Source organism: Larus michahellis, chromosome 1, assembly GCF_964199755.1.
Source record: "Larus michahellis chromosome 1, bLarMic1.1, whole genome shotgun sequence".
Classification (NCBI taxonomy): Eukaryota; Metazoa; Chordata; class Aves; order Charadriiformes; family Laridae; genus Larus; species Larus michahellis.
In genome coordinates, this window is record NC_133896.1 from 86,117,506 (window position 1) to 86,139,127 (window position 21,622).

At 39.5% G+C, this 21,622-nt stretch overlaps 1 protein-coding gene across 5 annotated transcripts in view; it reads left to right on the forward strand.

Annotated features, from left to right (window-relative positions):
* The window catches only part of LOC141744238 (potassium voltage-gated channel subfamily KQT member 1-like), a 514,016-nt gene that overhangs the window by 303,025 nt on the left and 189,369 nt on the right, over positions 1-21,622 (forward strand). For 4 of the 5 annotated variants that reach the window (XM_074589763.1, XM_074589745.1, XM_074589740.1 and 1 more), the window contains exon 16: positions 3,261-3,322. In XM_074589763.1, the coding sequence (XP_074445864.1) occupies positions 3,261-3,322 (62 nt within the window). Of the gene's footprint in view, positions 1-3,260; positions 3,323-12,247; positions 12,419-21,622 lie in introns of all 5 variants that reach the window. The other variant, XM_074589753.1, reaches the window with a different exon arrangement.

Genomic DNA, 21,622 nt, shown 5'->3' on the forward strand with positions numbered 1-21,622 from the left:
GTAATTCATAGCAGATATAGTGTATATGGCCCCTCTCTAATAAATTGATTAAATTGTTCCTCATGAGCCACTTGAGGAAATTGTGCCATCTCAGAGGCTGGATAAATGAAACAGGTAGGCAGACAGACCTTTTCTTTAGGGCTTTTTTATTTGTTGAAAGGTGATTGCACGTCTTTAACCTGTCAAGTTACTCACTGCAGCTAGATATTTGCAACTTGAAAAAGCTAGAAAATTCTACTTTCAGTGTATACTGTTCAACCTCCACCATGGAACAGTTAGCTTTATCACAAAGTTGGGGAAGCAGTTGGGGATGGCCTTTCTTATTTTCTCAACTGGTGTGGGGAATATAAAAAAAAATTAAGTTCTTTTTCACAAGAGGCATGTCCCGTTGTTCACTAGAAAAAGAGACATGCCACCTTTGTGAAAATACTAGGAAATAAATACAGGATCATGTTGTTTTGAAAGTAGTATAGTATGTATACTCAGGAAGGCAAAGACTTGTAGGGAAGAGATTTACATATTGATAAAGTGACCTCAAGTATAATGCTTATTGTTTGTATACTAGTATTTTATCTGATTCAAGTCTAAGTATATAAAATGATGGGTTTGTATCATACCAACCACGTGATACAAGCTTATTTCAATTTTTTTTTCTTCTGAGCTAAAATTTGTCCATATGTATTTTCATCCAGTTATAAATAATTGTGCCTCCTTTCATGATGATCATACGCGTTTCCTTTGTGTCTGTTCCTTTCACATACATATACACAGTTACTGGATTGCTTAGCTGGTCTATCTGTTTTCTTGCAGACCGACATAAAGAACAGACAAAACTCAATCCTAAAAGAAAGTTTTCATTACAAGGCAAAGAATGTAAAAAATAAGGCATTTCAGATTTATAGGTAGCCATGCAATCTTTTCAACTATGTAAAAGCAAATAATCTAATGTAGGAAGTCTAAAATCGTATCTCTTGAAAAGACTCGAGAGAGAAAGCACAAACATGAGATAGAAATCAAATGTACTAGGGTAATGTTATCTGAACTTCTGCCCACCCTTCTTACCGCAATGCTCAGCTCATTGTATACACACCCCATTTACCTTTAAAGATGGTCTTTATTGGAGCAAAATGCTTGTAAATTAGAGCTGAATGCTGATTTAAATGGAGGCTAATAAGAAATGAGAAAGACCACAGCCTTTTGTGACTTACACAGCCTGCATGCCAATAAAGGAGTGGACATGACACAGCTATACGCATGTATATCATTCTTTTCACTTCATCTGATAGGAGTGCCACATGCCACAAAATAGCTTCTTACTGCTTATCTGCTTCCTATTTTGTTGTTTTCTGTTCCACACCACATTGGAGAATAACTAAAATAGGAAACAACATTAACGTGGTTTGGTTGTTTTGGGGTGTCTTGGTGATTATATGAAGGATGTAATTAGAGCTGGTGAGGAAATTATTATTTTTTAAAAACAAAAAAAAACCCTTATCAGGATATTTCTTCAGGTTTGGGGTTTTTTTTTTGGTTTGAGACCTAAACAAAAACACTACCTACCTACTGCTGTTCAAATCATGTCCCGATTTAGAAATCCTCAAAGGCATGGTTTTTCTGGTGTATACTTTGAAAAATTAGTGTCTGCAGATTTACTAACTAGAAAGTAGACTGCAAAGTGAATTATTTCATTTTAGGCAGAGATTAATACATAGAAAAACTTGAGCTTCAGCCTCTTATATTTTAAGAGGTTTCTGTGGTTGTGAACTAATGAATGATAAACAGCACGCATGTATGCACCAAGCTGTGTCATTTATTTTCTGTCCCAACACAGCGTCCTTGAACAATCTTTGAATTTTCTCTCCGAACTGTATTTACTCCTCCAGGTTCTCTGATAAAACATTTCTCCTTTCTAATGCCTGCGTGGAGCTGTCAAGGGTCTGTGATGTTTTGAATACACTGAGTGGTCCATAGAGGAAAAAGAAAGCAAAAAGCGTACTCTTGCCAGCATTGCTTTTCACTTAAGTCTTCCTCTAAGGTTATGGTGCATACAGTACAAGTTACCTTTGGATGAACTGTGGTGCAAAAGCATCACTAAACATATCAACATTAGCAAACATAGACACTGCTGATGGTAATGGTAAAGCGAGTAACATTCACTGAGAAATACAAGAACGTGAGTTCCCTGCAGAATGAGCACACATACAGGCGGTTACAGTGGACACCGATGCGCTATAAATTCACCTCTCAGTTTGCCTTCCAGTAAGCCCTTCACCTTGTGCTCATGCCCTGAGCAAAATGGACTTAAATAGCTTCAAAAACCAAAGCTACACCACTCATAAAAGTGGAATAGTTTATGGAACAAACAAGGAGTATTTATTCCAGCCTGTAAAAATAGTTTAATAGAGAAAAATGTGTCCAGCTTCCATTGGCATAGGCTTCTAAGTTACCTTAATATTGGGGATTGTCTGTTTTTTCTTGTGGATATTTTCTCCCAGCTCAGAATATATATTTTTGTGCTTCATTTCCTGTGAAATAACATCCCCAAACCATGGGATTCCTTTGCAATTGGCCATGTAAACACAAAGAATAGAGCCCACTTTACAGTTTTCAATCTTGGCTCCCAACCCCACTATTTGCAGCGTGCGAGTGAAACTAATTGCAGAACGGGGCTTAAATAACCAGATCTCATGAAGGCTAGGAGGGAAAATACAGATGGAGATGCAAGGGCTTTTCCCAAGGTCACTCATTTGCAGAGAGGAGATAGGTCTCTGCCACCTTGAAACCCCAGACAGTGCTGCCTCCTACGTCTACAACCTCAGTTGAAAACTGTTCTGATTTCATTATGTATAGAAAGTGTACATTGCTCATGTCAATGATATTCCAAATGGGGGGTATGCCTAAGGAGCATTGCCTGTTCCATCTAACTACATGCAGTTAATTGAGATAATTAAACAAGGAATCAAGTTACCTCAAACACTATCTATAGTCCTTCACGTCCACAGACTACCTCCACCAAGGTCCGGGTTGCCTTTTAGGCTAACTTAATCTTGTCAGTTAGACAAACTAACTCCCTTCTCTCCAGCTACCCTTTTCCACTTCTGTATACTATGAAGAAATTCTTTCTTATTACGTTCATGTTATTTATACTGCCATAACATTTTACCATCTTCTTTTTTGTTTTAAATGACGTAGGTATAATTCTTAGTCTGAGTTTATTCTCCACCTAATGAATGTCCCATTTTTATTCTTTTTTTATTTAGAAAAAGGGGTAGACAAAGGATACTATACTGTAGGAGCCAGACTGATCCGGCTAGAGGATAAGGTAAGTGCATGAAAGCTTTTTTTTTTTCCTGAGTAATGATATCTGATCTACAGACATGCAAGATAATATCTTGGCATGATTTACTTTAGAATTACAGGGCACTATAATAAAGAATAATATCCTAATTTTTGTAAGGGAGTTGATGAAGTATCGTGTGCATGTTGTTCAGCATTAACCATTTACCTGCCATACAGATTATGTTTTGATTTTAAAAGGGACTACTTTCATGTTGAAGCCAATTCACACATCTTGTAGATAAGTACTGTGAACTGACAAGGTGTTTTTCGTAACAGAATTATTGAGTTAAACAGAAAAGCTAGTATCAGGAACCTTTGTAAAGAGCAACAGTTGATATCTCAGTCTAATCTTGAGGTTCTTTAATGTTTATTCCTTTTTTTCCCCTGTGCAGTTATCTTTGCATCAATTCTGCCCCTCCCCCACTGTGTTCTCTCCAAGAATATGTTCATCTTTGTTATTAATTAGTTTTACTTAGAAGTATGCCTGAAGGCCACAGCTCACGGAGGCTCTATTGTCTTAGACCTATTCCAAACATCCTCAAGAGCTTTTCCCACTCAAGAGATAACAAAAGTATAAGTCTGCTTAAAACTAAGAATCTATTTCTCTAATAGTTTTCTGGTCAGCTCTCTTACCTACCCCTAAAATCCGGTGTCCCTTGAACAGTGCTTTCTGTGGACAGTAGCAGCACAGTAGCTTTGGTATGTGGTATGATGTAACAGCAGAGACAAAAGTCCATTTGAATTTAACATATCCATTGCCTATTTGTATCCTTGTCTTACTCAAATTTCTCATGCAAATTTTCCTTTCACTTTTTTCTGGGGAAGTGAGGCGAGAAGGAAAGAGGAAGGAAACCTTTCATTATGCTTAAGAAGAATTGTGCATCTTGCCAAAAAGCAGAAATTGAAATTAAACAAATACAATTCCTCCCTTTATTGCCTAATATCTAACGATCATTGCTAGGAGAACATTGGAAATATGTGATGCTGTGATGTCAAAGGATAGATTTTCTTTGACTTTTAGCTTTCTTGGACGGCATCAGAGAATTAGCTTCACAGATAAAGACAAATTATCTGAGTTAACTTTTAAAGTGGATTGGTCCCTCGTGGTTCTTTCACTCTCATTCAAAGTGAAAACGGCTTTCGTTGATTATTTAATTCACTTCAAAAGAGATACATTGCTCTCTAGCCTCTTTATATTCTGTAAATTCACACCACTAGTTCATTCAGATTTCTTGAATGTGCATATATAGAGAAACCCACAATACAGACTTGAAAATTTAGCAATAAAAGTATCTGGGATAACAGTTAGATTACTTTGTGTGAGAAATATTGCTAGTATTGTAAATACTTCCGGAAGCAGTTGTTCATGGTCTCCTGACTGCTCCATATTTATGAAGAAGAGAGGTCAGAAAGTTATTAATGTGTCTGGCATTGGTCCAGCTTTTAGCACAATATGCTGTGGATTTGATAACTTTTTATTTCAAAGCCGTAACTAAAGTACTGCAGAGATAGCTTGGTCTAAGAAGAGGAACGTTACAGGAGGTGCCAGTGTGCACAGCAAATGCTGCAGTGAATGACCTTTACAGCTTAAACCTGTTGGAAAACCAGGCTCTAGCTGATTCAGAAAGGTTATAATTTTCATCAGTACTGCCTCAAAGTAAATGCTTAGAGAGGATGAAGCAACGTGGTTTGGCTTTCCCATGTTAAATGTCTATTGTAAGCATGTGGTAACCAGTCTGTAGCAGGGATTCACAACAGTGTTCTCAGAACAACAGTTAAAGTTTAAAAAGTTTTAAAAAAGTTAAAAAGCCCAGTGGTATAGCCATCTTAACATAATTTAAGCATGGTCTAAATATAGTTGTCACAAGCTCAAACGATTAGTATGGGCAAGACCTAGCTGCTCTTTTGTTTGAAGAATTAAACTGTAGTGCTGTAACTGACCACATATTGTATGGGAACTGGTGATTTCTCTCTCTCTACTTATTGTTCTGGAGAAAACAAATAGAAGGGAATAAAAATATGTCAAGATATTTTCATAAGATGACTCTATAAAAGATATTCAATTATTTCAGCTTCCTTTTTGTTCTCAGACCAAACTAAAATGTAAAATAAAATACCAGAGTCTGATGGAACCCAGGGCATTTGTTCTGTCAGTACAAATTAGCCTTCTTTTAGGTGTACAGGGCTTCATTCTTACATTCCTGCCAAGAAAGTAGACACGATACACAAAAAGGGCAAACATTTGTTGTGTTGGTTTGTTTGGGGTTTCGGTGGTGTGGGTTTGGTTGGTTTTGGTTTTTTTTTTATATTTGCATCTTTTTGGCACATTAGGCTAAAATACATATGTTTACATAGTGAAAACAAAGTTAAGCTTCCCAGATATCTCTATTTTAATAGGACAATAGAAATGACCGCATCCTGCTGTCAAACCGCTTCCCCTAAACTATTTTCCCATGTCTCATGGGCTCTCCTGCTTTAATAGTTCACTGTGTAGTAGCTGCTCTGCGCCCAAATGTGAAACAATATTGGAGTCAGGAAGGACAAGCTGGGTTTTCACCTCTGAGGAGAATAAATGAAGCAAGGGCATGTCTGACATCAGGCTCCAGCTGGTGGTGAAAAATGATCTCCCCCTTGGAACTAGAAAACCTTTGGGATCAGCCTCTTCCCCCTGGAGAAATTATTTTAACATTCAGTCACCCAGTATAGTCATGGCAGCCTCCCAACCGAGTGACACATCTGATAAAATGACACATTTTTGGACAAGGGCCAGTTGGTTGTAGATAAAAACGCAGTGTGGATTTGAATGTTTCATCCACTTAAAAATCTTTATCGATAAGCTATTAGTGCACTCCTAGCCCAGACTGATCTTTCCCACCAGCATTTTCCGGTTCGTTTGTTTTAGTTGTTTCTCTGAAAGGGAATCGGAATGTAATTCACCCATTCAGAGCTGTTCTACATAATTACTCTTTTTATAAATTTTGAGAGAGAGAGGGAGAGAGAAGTGTATATTTCTGATGGTTAAGATGAACTTCATTCCCTTTAGAAATTTGCTACTATTTGAGTTAAAATGTGAGATTTGCTGTCCTGGAGGGCATAGGCACAGATTTCTGAAGTGGTTGCTTAGTGATAGATAAAAGCTTTGAGGCAAAAGTGTTTCAAAGATTCAGAGATAACAGCCTTCCATTCAAGTGGCATGAGCAGCGTTGTCTGCAGCCGCTCTTTTGTGACCATCCAGGCTCCATATGTAAGCTTAGCCTAACAAGGAGGAGCTAAGAACAAGTTTGTGTCGGTTGAAGCACCATGTGAGTCCAGCATAAAGCAGAGTTGAAATACACTTGTATAACTTTGCTTTTAAGCATTGCAAAGCTGACTGGAAAGGGATAAAATGCGTGGTGGCAGTTTCCAGACAATATGTAAAGCCCTTTTTGGCAACTGTGCTGTGTAAGGCTTTAGTCCTTTCATTAACATGGCATGTTTCATAGTGTAAGTTTACCTGTAACACTTTTCAACCTGTTTTTCCCTGAGCAGGGTTTAAAAACCTTATTTTGTTGTGGTCAGCGTAATAACCTATTGTGGTTCTTTTCATAAAAACACTGAGATGTTTAGAGAAAGAATGGGGCTTCTTTCCCAACACGTGATGTGTGCCATTTGGCTGACCCTTTCTTGAGTTCGATGGCAGGGTTTAATTTTAAATTGCGGTATGTTGCCATTGACAGATTCTTTTGAAATGTATTAAGAGGGAGATTGGTTCCAAGATGATGTTCTAGAGCTGGCGCTAGTTTCTTTTCAAAATTGTTAACTAATGCTTCTTCATGATGAAATGAGTATTCTTTCTTTTTCTTTTCTTTTCAAAATTAGAAACAAAAATCGTGGTGTGCTGTGTCAAACTGCACGGCAACCTATAAATAAAAACAGGAGAGAAAAGAATCTACAAATGAAAAGTTAGAAGGGACAGCTGTATTGTCTTTGAAAAAGAAATCTATTAGGTATTTTTATAATTATATGGCAGTCTTCTTTATGTGGTATTTACAGTTATGATTTACATCCATATTACCATAACTATTTCCATACTTATAGACAACATGTGATAATGCTGGGAGCCAAAAGCAGCCATTTGGTAGCATTTAAAAAATGCAGAAATACTAAGAGAAAACAGGGCAGTAAGGCAGAACCCTTCTGAGCTTTATCCATCTGAGTAATGCGAGCCAGAACAAAAATGTCGTCCAATATAAACAAATGTAGAGGTTGGATTGTGGTGGTAAACTCTCTCTTTACCAATTTAAACACTTGCTTTAAAGTTGGGAGCTAAAAAGATGGGCTCAGAGAAGAGTGGTATTTCCCTACCGTCTTATTCCTCCTCAATAACAATGGAGAGATGGATGTTAGTGAATCTGACTCCTGCTGTGATTACATCAGGAGTCATTAAATAGTAAATTATTTGTCATTACAGTGCCTGCAAGCACCACCATAGTGAAGGCACTGTCAGAATTTCCATTATAAACCCCTAATTTGTGGGTGAGGTGATGAGCATAACTGAACTGCATTAAAAAGAGGGGAAAAAGCTGAAAATTGGTGCACAATGAGTCAGTTGCAAAATGAGCATGCTACATTTTTGAGGTTTCAAGAATATGCCTGAAATAAACCCAACAAATGCATTTTTTAATGAAAACATATTTTGGAACTAAGGTGTTTGTGGGTTGTTTGCCCCCAGTTCCTTAAAGGTTGAGTCATTCCATAATGTAAAACTTTTCAGAAGGCTTTTTGCAAATGGGCGTTATGTGGATTTTCATAGCTACTAAAACAGTTCTTAAAAGTAGCTATCAGAGATGCACTGCCATTCCTTCTTGTAAATAGAAAATCATTTCATCCTGACCCTCTGTGCTTCGCTAGTATGCGTGAACGCTGCTGATTTTTGGAGTACATCTTCTTAAGACAAATGTGTGTAAGTCAACAATTAACATAGCTAATGTGACTTGCAGATGGTAGTATATCTTGTGAAGAAGGTGTACTGCCTGTTGGGCATGTTCTTGGAGCATGCCACATTCAGTTCAAGGTGATCGACAGGAGGTGGACAGGGAGAGACGCTTTGAATGTGTATTTGGAATGGGATGCCAGTAAATTCAGTCAAAACCTGGTTTGCCTGGTTTCATTTACTCCATAGAAGTCCAGCACAAATCCATTGATTCTGCACCGTACCTAGCAGGTCATTAGATTTTTATTTTTAAGCTATTGCCTAACTAAAAAAAAAGAAAACAAAGAAGCCTGATGCTTCAAGCCAAATTGTGCTTTCCTTTATGCCAGTGGAGTAACTCAGGATTTATGCAGGTGCAAAATGCCGCAAATTTCTTACATGGCTTTAAACAAGATTCCAGCTCATGTCATCACATCCTGCTCAATAGGAGCGAATTGACAGAGATGAGGTGGCAGCAGAAACGGGGACTCAAATATTTCAGATTGAATCAGAGTGAAATCGTGTTTTTCATCTGTTATGTCTAAGTGAATCTTTGTGTTATGCTGGGGATTTAAGGTACTGTAGAACTGAAGTTCTGCATGCATTCTTGTACTGAAACATCAAGACAAGTTTTTAATCTGAAAGCCAAGCAATGCTGATTTAACAGCTTAGATCTCAGCTGCACGGTTTTTCTACTTTGCTAGCTGACTTCTCAATGCAGAGAGGAGCTATTGCAGCCTGTCAGGGGTGGTTTTATGCTTCTCAGATAAACCTTGTTTAATAAGGTTGAGTGGGAAAGACTGGTTTTGAGCTGCCGACTTGTGATGGTAATGTCTGAAGGTCCAGACAAAAATAAGACCTAACTCTGATAGGCCTATCAAGCAAAAGGAAAGAAGAGATAGATCATGTATTCTGAAGCATATCTGAAAGAATCCTGCCTGAAATCCTCCCTTATGGTTCTTGGCATGGAGCCTTATCATATGTGGTACTTGGTAGCACCCTTCTATTAAGGTTGTACACCACTTTACATTATAAAACTATCTTCAGTTGCTTACATCTTTGCCAAATTGGGCTGAAATTTTCCAAGGCAGATGTCTGCCTCAGGCTGAGATTTTTTGGAAAATTTGTATGTCAGTGTGGGTCATCCTTTCTATATCACAGTAACCTGACCCACTGTGAAGATTCTCCCAAAAGTAAACATAAAAATGTTGATGGAAAACACTTGAGCTTCTTCTAAATTTGAGCAAGAAAATTGGACAGAAATGGAATATTATCTGCCAGTCTTGAGACCCAGAGGCCTGATCCAAAAAACAGTGAACTCAGCAGGAGGCTTTTTAGTGGGTGAGGGAGCAAAGGGTTTTGCATAGTGAACATTTGCCAGGACGCAATTCACCACCATAAATCAAACATTAAATAATTCCAAAGCCCAATAAATGAGCGTGCAGATGGCAGCGTCTGCTCCCCAGTGACTGCACTGACTGTTGATTAGGATCCAGCTCGAATAGTTTGATCTCATTTATAGCCGTCTCAAGGATTGCTGTGATTACGCAATTGGTACAATCGAGTTGCTTTTCTGCTCTCTTGTCTGAAGCCATTCTGGTGGAACCAAAACCACCCAGGACATGCTGCCCATGACACCTTGGAGCATGCTGGGGCAGGGGGAGGCAGGGATTCACAGCCAGATGCTGCGTAGCAGCCTGAAATCAGTTTGCAGCTACCTTGCATTTAACAAGAACCAAGGGGAGTCGCTTGCAGAAGATGTACTACTCTACAGGATCACTCCGTGAGGAGAGCACACAGATTAACTGTGAATACCAAGGAAGATAGAAACAGTAAAGTGATTTATGGCAGTGGGTAAATAACGGAGTCTTTGGGGAAGGGAATCTCTCATGGGCTGTTACGATGATGGAAGTCTAATCCATCGTGACGCGCTCAGGCTGTTTAACCTGCAGGGAAAAGGTCCTGGAAATAGCAGCGTTGACCACAAAGGCTGTGGCCAAGCAAGCCTGTCTGTCTCTTCCTGTTCTCCACCAAAACCTTCTAAGCATCACAACAGATTTGAACCGAAATTGAGAAAGGGGTCATGAGCTTAGAGATGTTGATTTCCTGTAAGTTTTAGAGAAAATAAGTGTCTGGTTAAAGGACAGACACTCTGTTAATCCCCCTGCTCCCAGAAGAAAAGAGTGCAGTGTGAGCGTGGCTCTTCTCAGGTGCCAGAGAGTCCAGCCACAAATGTATAGGAAGCAAAACACTGTTGGTTCTGTTGCTTATGAAGCAATGAAGCAATTTATTTACAGTTGCTGGGTGAAAAAATGTATTTTTACCTTAAGAGCGTTTTGGAGATCTTTTTTTTTTTTTTCCTAAAATGTCAAATCCTCCTACAAAGAGCTTTGACCTGAACTTTCAAAGGATAACAGAAATCAGATTGGCTACAAGTATTTTGCTTTGACCTTTTATAATTTTTAATTTATTCTAAATTAACATAAAGTTCTAAATGATTGGTCAGCCTGGTCCCCAAAATGAAATGCCTTTGTTTAGAAATGTGAAAATGAAGTATTTCAACACTTCTGTTCAAATAATAAAAAAATTTAAAATTATAAATTCATTAAACGTGTCTTTTCTTATGAACAGCTTTTTAAAAATTGTTATTTTCTGATGGTAATAGATTTAATTTGAACAGGTTTTATGACCTCCAATTGTTGCTGATGTTAAACAATTTAATTTAGAAAGCTATTTTCAAAAATAGATTTTGTAGCTGTTCTTAGCTGGTTATGGCTGTATACCGCAAGTGCTGCACTCCCTACAGACAAGTGGAGAATTTTAATTTGGAATTTTTCTCCATCTGAAAATGACAATTTGTTTCCATTGGAACATTTTTTGAAAAGGTGTCACGTTCTATGGAACTGTATTTTAAATCATATACTGTAAGAAAGTATTTCCCATTTTCCACTTCAGAGTGACTTTCTGAAAATCAGAATTGAAATACTCTGATTTCTCTGAGCACTTAAGTTGAACCTCTTTATTTCTAATTAATTTGTTAAAATTGTTATTATTTCATTCTGTTTCTGAATGAAAGACATTCCAGCATCATGAAGAATTCACAGAGAACACAGAGAAATTTTTCCTAAAGGAAAAAGAGTAATTTTCCTCTAGTACTCCTTACTTTAGGATTACTGTGGTTATTTCACCTACCACATTTTTCAGATCAGTAATTTAAAGGGCAGTTTTAATATTATTTGAATGCCGTGTAATACTGACCTCTAATTCCTCTTGATCAGGGGAAGTACAATGGAAAAACCCAGATTTATATGATTCAAATGGTTGCCGGACTAGCAGCTGGATTTATGTTTGGTGCAAGAACTGTGATGCTGAGTCAGAGCAAACATCTGTTTAGTTCTGGAGCTATTCTGTTGCTGCTGATGGCCAGTGTCGGATGCTGGGGGATGGACTAGAAGAATCAATTGACCGTAAATTGCTATAGCCAGTCTCTGGGTGGTTGCAATGGATTATGTGTAATAAGCAGTATGAAGAATACTCCTGTACAAGGCAAGGTACAGTATGGCACTGCTCTGTAAAACAAAACAACAACAACAAAAAAAAAAGAAAAAAAACAACGAAAACACCCACCAAGATGCAGTGGAGTACTGTAGCGACCTGCCCTGCCATGTTGACTGTATCTAGGGAAGAAAATTTTCGCTCAACAGTAAATTCATTTAAAGGACTTCATATAATGGCTTATGAGGTAAAGGAGAGAGACATAAAATGCCAAAAACATTAGAACCTCTTTTCTCCCTATATTTACCACCAGGTTGTTATTTGCAACACATATAGCTCTAAATTTTAGGTAGCAGGAAAATAGTGAGCGGATCAGTAATACCTACTGACTTCTACAATGCAATTACTTTTCCTACTAGTAAATAATCTTGCTAAATTTTGTTCATATTTTTCCTTGTTTAGAAATTTGATTGTGATTTCAGTGCTGTGCTCTGGGCTGTTTTATTGAAGCACATGTTAGTCATTGTGTCCGTTACACGCCGCTGTCCTTCGAGACCAGGAGAAGGGGACTGGGTTCTGAGTCTGAGGAGGTGAGGTGGTGCAGAGTACCTCAGATCTCTTCTGATTGTGCAGGTACAGTGCTTAGTTTATTACAAGCTTGATCCTCGAGTGCATTTTTATGCAATGTCAGAATACAATTTAATAATACTACATCACTAAGCAGCTTGTCTAGGGATTTGTTCATGGTCCTGTAATTGAAGAACTGTGCTTTTTTCATTATCAGCAAGTGCTTTTCTGCAGGTTAAAATGACTGTGTGGGACAGTGATGACTCTGAATAGACTTAAAGAAAGGAAGCACGGTCTGTTGGCTCACGCACTGAGCTCTGGCTTCAGAAACCCAGGATGCTCTGCCAGAAAACCTCAGAGCAAATGCAAACAAGATGTAGTCTCCCCCTCTATAAAGCAATACTTTGCTACTTCAGTTACTGTAAGGTACTCTGATACTGTCACACACAGAGATGTACAAATACCTTACCGAGAAGTATATCACTCAGCATCCAGAGGTATTCCTCACAGTCTTAAATACTGCTTTCTTAAGCGCCCAATGCCCTTCTGTGGACCGAGCAATCCTAAACATCTCCCCTTTAATCTTTCTCTGAACTTAAAATGCCTCTCTCTGCCCACGAAGTAAACTATCTGCTGTCACATCAGGCCATAGCCAGTGTTCTCAATTCTATGGTTGTGGTGCCATAAAATATCTTGGGATCACAGGATAATTCAGCTTGGAGGGGACCTCAGGAGGTTGTTTAGTCACTGCAGCACCCAGCAATCTCTACTGTGGGTCTGGCACACTTCTAATGTCATGTCGCATGTAGATGAAGAAGTAATGACTAAAAATGTGCTGGCATGCTTAGCCCATGTTTAAGGGGCATCATTAAGTACTGAATTGGCAGGTCTGTGTTTGTTTCTGAGACCTGCATCCCACAATTAAAGTGCCCATATGGAACATGGCAGCATCTTGGGCCTCTGTGTTATCAAAACCTGACAGCTAAAAGTACTGAAAATTCTGCCATATTTTCTCTTCTGAAAAATGCTAACAAAAATAGGAGGCTATAACTGACATTAAAAGGACTGGTTTTTTCAAGAGGTGAAGCGTACAGCAATGAATGTAAAGTTTAACAGGTACGGAAAGTGGCCAAAAGAGTGTCACTTAAAATGTGAGCTAGTACAGGGCCATGCTGTCTGCTGCCAGCTCAGGTTAAATGTCTGATCAGATCTCCAGCTGGATTCAGGATCTGGCTCATACAGCTTCCCTGCCTCTTCAGGAGCAGAAAGTTCAGGCCATCAGCTCTGTGATAGTGTTGGAATCTCTTACTACTTTGCGTGTTTCTTAAGGCTTTGGTATCTGGAGACATGCAATTACGTGAGAAGTCTTAAAATTGCTCATTTCTAGCCCTCGCTGTGGAAATACACATGAAGAGCAGGAATCCTGAAGACTCAAAACTCAAAAGAGAAATAGGATGAACATAAAATATACAGTGTGGATTTAAAATGTTAGGTGTTTTAAGACGGTCTAGTTGTACTGATTGTAAATAGCTCTAGCAGACACTGATATAAATATTGCTACACACTGTCCAGGGGAGGCAGAAAAGCCAGCTGAAAAGCCAAGTAAATGCTCAGAACTAGAGCACCTTGCCCCCTCTGCCACGGTAAGTACATTGCCAGCTGCAGTGCAGTTAGGAAGGAAGTCCAGGTACCTCCCAAGCAGCAGGCACTGCCATGAGGACATACCCTAGGAGGCAGCAGAAGCCCATGTTCTTTCGCAGCAACTCAAAACACATCAACCGTCCTTAAATTTCCTACTCTGCCTTCCCATGAGCTGCCCATAAATGTTAGGTTTCTTGCTGCCTTTCAAGGTGCTTAGTGGCTGCAGCCTTTACATGCTTTGCACAACTTGTTGCTGTATGTATCTGACGAGTTTCTAAAGCCACAAGCAGCCAGTCTTCTTGCCTGTGAAAGGCTAAACCTGTAACCTATAACAAGATTGAGTGGGTGCCGTGCAAAGAGCCTTAACGTCTTTGTGCAGTGTTCAGTTTGCCTCAGTATTTGCAAGCAGAAGAAATAGCTGGTTTCTCTGCTCTTGTTTCAAAAATCTGTAGTACCGTAGAAGGAGGATGGTACTTGATGAGTACCCAGAAGCTGAAGCACAGCAGCCTTTTCCCAGCACCACCACGCGTACCTGAAATTAGACCTGGGCAAGCCACTAGAAACCATTTTTTGAAGGGCAGAAGGACTCTAGCCAAAGAGCATGCTCACCATGAAACCAGATTTATAAGTATGATTACCATATAAATGGGATATCCATCTTCAGAAATGAATGGCTAGGTAGGCAAGACACTAATGCCCTGTGGATACGCATTTCTGGGCCCCCCTTAGCTCTGACCTGTCCATTCACCCTCATCATTAAATGAGTATAGTGGGGAACTGCCCCAGGGTAGCAGCCTGTGTGCAGCGTGGGGGAAGGCAGCCGTGAGGCTGGAGAGATGAGGTCCAGGCAGGAGCATGAGGTTGGGGGAATGGTAGTTGGACAGGGAAGGATGGAGGTGAAACATGGAGTCACTGTTGCTGGATTTAGAAACTGCAAACAAATCAGATTTTCTTAGAGAATTTTGGAGCCTGACCTCCAAATCATGCTTCAGGCCAGATTTCATTTGAGCCTGATCCTGCAGCCTTGCATGACTCTACCTAAGCATTTTTTTTTGTGTAGTTATTGTGTATATTAACTGGGTGTGCAGTTATACAGATACATATACACATATATTTTTTTTCTTATTTATATTTTGTTTCTTTTTTTTTCTGGCTATCTTTTACATTTTATGCGTTTCAGCCTCCATTTTTTCGACTCTAAAAATTGTTTTCAGCCCTTTATGAATGCGGAATGTTTTTATTACTTTTGACTGGAGCTTTTGCTGGGTACTCTCATCTCTCCTTCTGCAGCACATTCTGAACTCACTATCCAGTGGAAAACAAAACAAAACAAAACAAAACAAAGCAGTGTTTCTGATGTTGCGAGCAACGTTGACTTCCAGCCCCAGCTACGGAGTAACCGTTACTGTAGGGATCACTGCAAGTGGGTCAGATCCTAGAGTCCCATTGAGGGTCTACCCTGAGTTGGGAGTGGAAAAATAGACTTCTGATCCTGTGGTAAAATACGTCTGCTTGGGGGGTAAGGTGACAGGAACTGCTATAAAGCTAACACTACCTTAATGCGTAGGGAATACACTACTCCATACGCTGCTGTGTAATTTCCTTCTTTGGCTTGGAAGGCAAAAATAAACTGCTTGTATTTGGAAGGTAATTTTCAGTCCCCAAAATATCTTTGCTGCGTTTACTTAGTTGTGCTAGATGGTTGGGCAGGCTGACCGTGGCTCAGGCTGATGGGAGTAACGGTTATGTCATTCAGCAGAAAACTCCCTTGTGTGAGCAGAATTTTGTTTCATTTTATATTTTTTTTTCCCTCCTCTCTCCTCCTCCTCCAAGGCTATACATTACGGAGGCAAGTCACAAAATAGAAGTAACCTGTAGCCAGCAAAGTTCAGATTTTAAAATAAAAAAAAAAAAACCTATGAATACTTATTAGAATTTCTTATTAATGAGATCATTTATGTCAGGACAGGAAATGTACAAAATAGCACCGGATAGAAAAATCTAGACACTGTAAAACACGCCAACAAATTTGGCGCACACATTACTCCCTTAATATGCCCCCAATGTAATCTATAGATCCCACAAGTGACCACATTCTGTTTATGTATGTAAAAACCCCTATATATGTAACACTCATAAGAGTAGCAATTTTACAAGTGGGAAAAGATTATTGTGGTCTTTTTATGTAGCATATAAGTTTACTTAGAATGAGTCCTCGTAGAAGAATGCAGAACCATGAAAAACTCTTAAAATGTCATGATTATATTAATTTCATATTTAAAGGAGTACTTCACTTTAAGTTATGGCTCCAAAATTACACTGCTCATTCATGATTTTTTTTTAATGTATAATTGGCTGCCTCCAAAAATGTCACAGTAGGAGGAAAAAAAAGTTCATTTTCCTTGGCGTGTGTACTGTTGCTATTCCTGTGTTCATTTGGCTTGGCTCGGGTAATGAAATACTGCAGTCTGAAATAACTTTTTATATGTTGACATGTGCATTTAACTAGAATAAGCAGGCGGAGTGGACCAAGTTGGATTCCGCAATGAACAAAATATATCTTGTATTGCACCTTTTAATATATCAGCCTACATTTATGATTCTTTTTCATTTCTTCATTGTAGCAGCATATATGCACCTCCGAGCTGCACACAGCCCCAGCAGAAAGACTTTAAAGGTGCTAGGCAGCAAGTTAAGATTAATGGGGGGAGGAGGGGGAGGGTAAGAAGAAAGGAAGGAAACCGAGGGACACGATTTTATCTCTTGAAGATAAAGTTGAGAGGGGATTACTATTGGTCTGTTGAAATTTATTTAGCCCAAAAATCCCTGTTGTTTTCCAGAGCAAATAGATCTTTGCTTTGTTGACTGTCCTTTGGTCTGGGCTAGGGAGAGACCTCTCAAGTCTCACATGTGTTGACTCTTAAAACCTCGTCTCATGTTCCCCCCTAACCTCCCTGAGTCTTGTCCATTCATGGGACTGTGTTGAGGCTTCTGATGAGCTCCAGGTACCAGATTTGACCTGCCAGTCTGATCTCTAAATCACTGGCCACGGACATCTGTATTTGACGTCAAGCAGCAGGAGGAGGGCCATAGTCCTCTAGTGCAGGTATGGGTATGCTGCTGCATGGGGCCATACCGAGCAGCACTTTTCTCCCTGCCCTGTGTCATATCTGCTCCCCATTTCATCCCCAGCACATACCTTGGCACGCAGGTCTCACCTGCCAGGAGGCACCTGCAGGTGGCCAGAACTCACCAGCAGCGGCTCTGAAATACGGATTATGCTGATGTTCAAAAGCACAGGGCTGGCGTCTTCCCACGGCCAGCTTCCATGAGTGCTGGGTGTGGGCAGGTGGCAGTTTCATTGCAAAGCCTTCCACTCTGGGGATGTAGGTACATGGCGCAGAAAAGTTTACCAGTTCATTGCACATCTCCTCAGCTGGGGCTTCCCTGCAAGCCCAGCTCAGAGGGTTGTCCCAGAGTCTAATTTGTGGTTATGTGTCAGCATCTAGACTACACAGAGAAAATCCTGAATGCTCACAGGGGTTTAGCACAAGTGCTTAAAGGCAAGGAGTCAAATAAGAAGGATCCCGATGAAATTTTGTAGGCAGTCCCACGATTCTGAATGTCCGGTTTGCTGCCTTAGCCGCTGTGGTCTCACACTTCGCTTTGCTTTCTGCATTTTCTCTGGTCATTACCTCTGGGGAGAAAAAAATTTCTTCTGTACCCACCACCTTACACTCACATGGCACTGACAAACAACCACAGAAGCAGATGGCTGTGCAGTGTGACAAGTGTGACTGGGAAATGCGTGTTAAAGATCAGCAGTGGGTCGTTCTGTGCTTTGCAAACTGGGCAAAAGACACCTTATTCGGTTATAAACAGGAAGCCTGGGCCAAGTTTGTAGAGGTTCGTGCCCAGGGCCACTCCCTAGAGGAGCTAAGGCTTGATGTACTTGTCGAGATGAAAATCGTGACACACCCCATGATCTGCACATTGTTGGGACCTGCTCCTAACCACATCTCAGCAGGGCTTTCTAGTTTTTGTATGTTAGAATTTTTCTGCACAGAGAACTAGGGGTCAGTTAAAAAAAAAAAGAAAAAGGGGTCAAAAATGAAGCATAGAGGAAACTTAAAAATCAAAGTCTACTGCACTGAACTCTACTGCACCGGTCTAAAAGCCTATGGTGGAAGTACCAAAAGGGCTGGGGTATGTGGGCTTTTTGTATCGTGTCAGTCTTATGCCTCTGCAGCATTATCACAACGGGGTTGGAATAAAGCAAACACGATCTAAGAGGGAAAGAACAGAATTCAGCATCCACTTTCCAGATGCTTTCTTTCGCATCCCTCATCCAGCTTTTTTTAGTTATAATCTTTTAGCTATATATTATTGAGTACTGTACACATACCAAATTTGGTATCTTAAAAAGAAAGTTTTTACGCAGCATGCAAGTGCTATTCAAATTATTTTCTTTTGTTTCTTTTCTCCGTATTCAACCGTCTTGCTCTCATAAAGAATTATAGGTAGGATTCTACTGAAAATTTCAGTAAAACTCTCAACCTGTATGGCTTACGTGCATGAGATACCTACAGTGGAAGCTCGGAATGAGCACATAATCATTCACAAAAATTGCTAGGCTAGTACTGTGGAATAGCCTTTATACAAAGTAATGCAGACCTTATGCGGAGATAGTGCAAGGAAGAATAGTGCAGTATAGGAAATGAACTAATAAATTATACGTAAATCAAATGAAGCATAAATGGAGTGACCTTGTATTTGTAGTTTCAGTGAGTTGATATTTGGAAATATATGTTCTACATGACATCCGTTGATTTTACGAATGATGGTTTCTGTGTTTAAATCCTAAGGAGATATTTGTATTTGGGCCACAGTTACTCCTTTTAACTTTTTATGGAGTGGGAATAAAGATGAAAATATAAGCTGTTTTCCGGTATTTTTTGTTTCTCGTTTTTTTGCAAAGTTGTTATCTGTCCTGTGGTGGAGGACAAATATCTCATCACCAATATGAGCCATCTTTTAAAACAGCTTTACAGTTTACAGCAAAATACATTTTGGCTTCTATGTCATTTGGAGGAACTGTTCAAGTGCAGTATTTAATACATTTAAATAATCTGAACTTTACACGTTTGCCTGCACACATGCATTTTGCTTCCAAACCCTCCCCACCCTCCACCCCCAAACCATTAATGAAGTTTGTTGTTCTTAAAATAGCAGTTCTGTTTGGAATACCTAATTGCTGGGTTTCTGTTGTCGTTCCTGCCTCGGTACATTGGTCAAAAAAAAGAAATGTAGAGAGCAGCCCATGCCTCCCTCTATTCAATAGGTATCTGTGTTCCCCCTCTGGTAGTCTCACAGCCTTCACCGTCCTGTGGCTGAGGAGCTCAGCTCCCTGTCCCAGCCACGCTGCGTTTAGACCTCTGCATTACGAGCAGCAGAGACTCAACTGATGGGGACTGTAAAATGACTGCATTTCTTCTTGAGCTGAATGATTTATTTATTTATTTATTGCTTCTATATTTATTTACTGCCAGTGTCAAAGAAAAGACTGTACTTATGGCCTTTTCATCTTCTCCCAAGTGTTGCCTGCACACTTCGCTGGCCCTGCACAGAAATATTTCCCCCCTCTAAGTGCACTTGCTGATTGGAACTACATCCTCACAGGCAAACTGCAATGCTACTGGTACAGTGTCATAATATTTCATAGGTCATTTATAAATATTATTGCCAGGGCAAATAAATTTCTCCAGAGTACTTAGTCTACCTCTAATAAATAGTTTATTTAAGCTTGTAAGAATGGTGACATTTCACTTTGAATATCTTTGGCCTCTTACAGACTGTTAGTGCAGAGAGGAAAAAAAGGGAAAAATAAACTGGAAAAAGTATGCAGCAGATCTTTTGATATTTTTTTCCCTGCATTTCAGCCTGCTTAAATAGGCCCTCTTGTCAGACTGCATCTCTCTGTGTGAAGCTGGTTACAGTGTTTGTTTAATGTGTCTTATTTAACATCTCATTTAGAATATCATTCCCTCTTTTTTTGTCTTCCTTAACTGCGTACAGCTGAAATTGTGTTTGAGCAGTTGCCTCTGATATCAATGGTGGTAATTAAATCCCCTTTTGCCTTTTGGGGTAAGAACTACGGATGTGGTAGTGGTGTTTTGTTTCTTCATATTTTTATGTTTTGGGGTTGGTTTAAATTTATCATTATTATTTTTCTTGCTTTTCAGTTGAAAAGTTGGTATTTAGTTGGATTTCTTTAATAGTGATATGGAGACAGAGACCAGAAGGAGTAGAGGATTTTCTAGCATCCTTGTAACCGTGTTAAACTTTTGTGACAAATGCTAAAGAATAGAGGCACTGTACATATCTTTCGGGAAAAAACGCAACCCGCGAACAATGACTGATGGGGGGTCATGGCTGCCAGCACTGCATTTTGGACAACAGGCAGGGCTCTCTTGGTTAAGTTTTTGCGGTGGGGGTTGTTGGGGGTTTTTTTTGACAGCTCAGCAAAGGTGTTAACTCTCAGCTCTATTCATGCAACAACAGAATTCATGGCAACAGAATAAATGCCAAAATATTCTTTCATGTGCTTCCCATAAGATGTGTTATTTTGTGAAGGCTCAGGAGGAGGTATAAAGCAGATGATTTTATTTAAGCATGTATGGGAACATTATATTTCTATCGCAATCATACAATATGGAAAAAAAAATATATCAGTGAAAATCTACAGTGATTTTGGGAAAAAATCCCATTTAAAAATTACAGTCTCTGCAGCTCTAAAGATGGCAAATGACTCCATACCAGTCTCTGCCAGATGACAAGCCATGACCAGGCACTCTCCAGAAACTCTCGGAACGAGCAGGATAAAACCTCAGCAAACTCCAAACAGATACAGGAGGGGAACATTTTAAACGAAGGGAGTCAGATGCAACTTGGTTAAAGACCAAGTTGCAAAGATCCTGGAAAATGTTGTACATACCTCAACCAAATCCTACATAAGACTAGAGGGAAAGGAAGCAAGCCTCCCATGTGCTCTTTAGAGGACAAATGACAGGGCTTCCAAGAGCAAAGCAGGAAATTCTCTGCGCTTACTTACAAGTTTATGACAACACAGGTATACTCTCCTGCAGAATTTGACTTGCACAAGATTTCGTCATTTAAAGAGATTGGGAGGAAAGGATAGCTCTTCTGACTTGGATTTCTTTGTTGTGATGCTTGTGCTAAAAGATGGACTTCCCCTCCGTTCATGTTTTTTATCTCAGAATACCATGAGCTTGTCTTTTTAGTTTCCTGTGTATGAGATTTTTCATATTTTTTTTGTCTCTTGGAAAATATCAGTTGATTCTCTGAGCAGTGGTTTCATTCATTTCCTTCCAGAGGCATTTGTTCTGAGGTTCCCAGTTCATTTAGGCTGTGGTATCTGCCCATGACTGCTCTAGAACGTTAAACTTGATCCCCAAAGACCAATGAGGATGAGGTCAAAAGGGAAAACAGGTTATTTCACTGGTCTGTCTGAATTAAAAGACAATAAAAGAAGGGAACTAAATTCATTTTCAACCAAATTTATATAGATGGGTAAGAAAAATATGGTCTTCAGGTCCATATGGTCTTCAG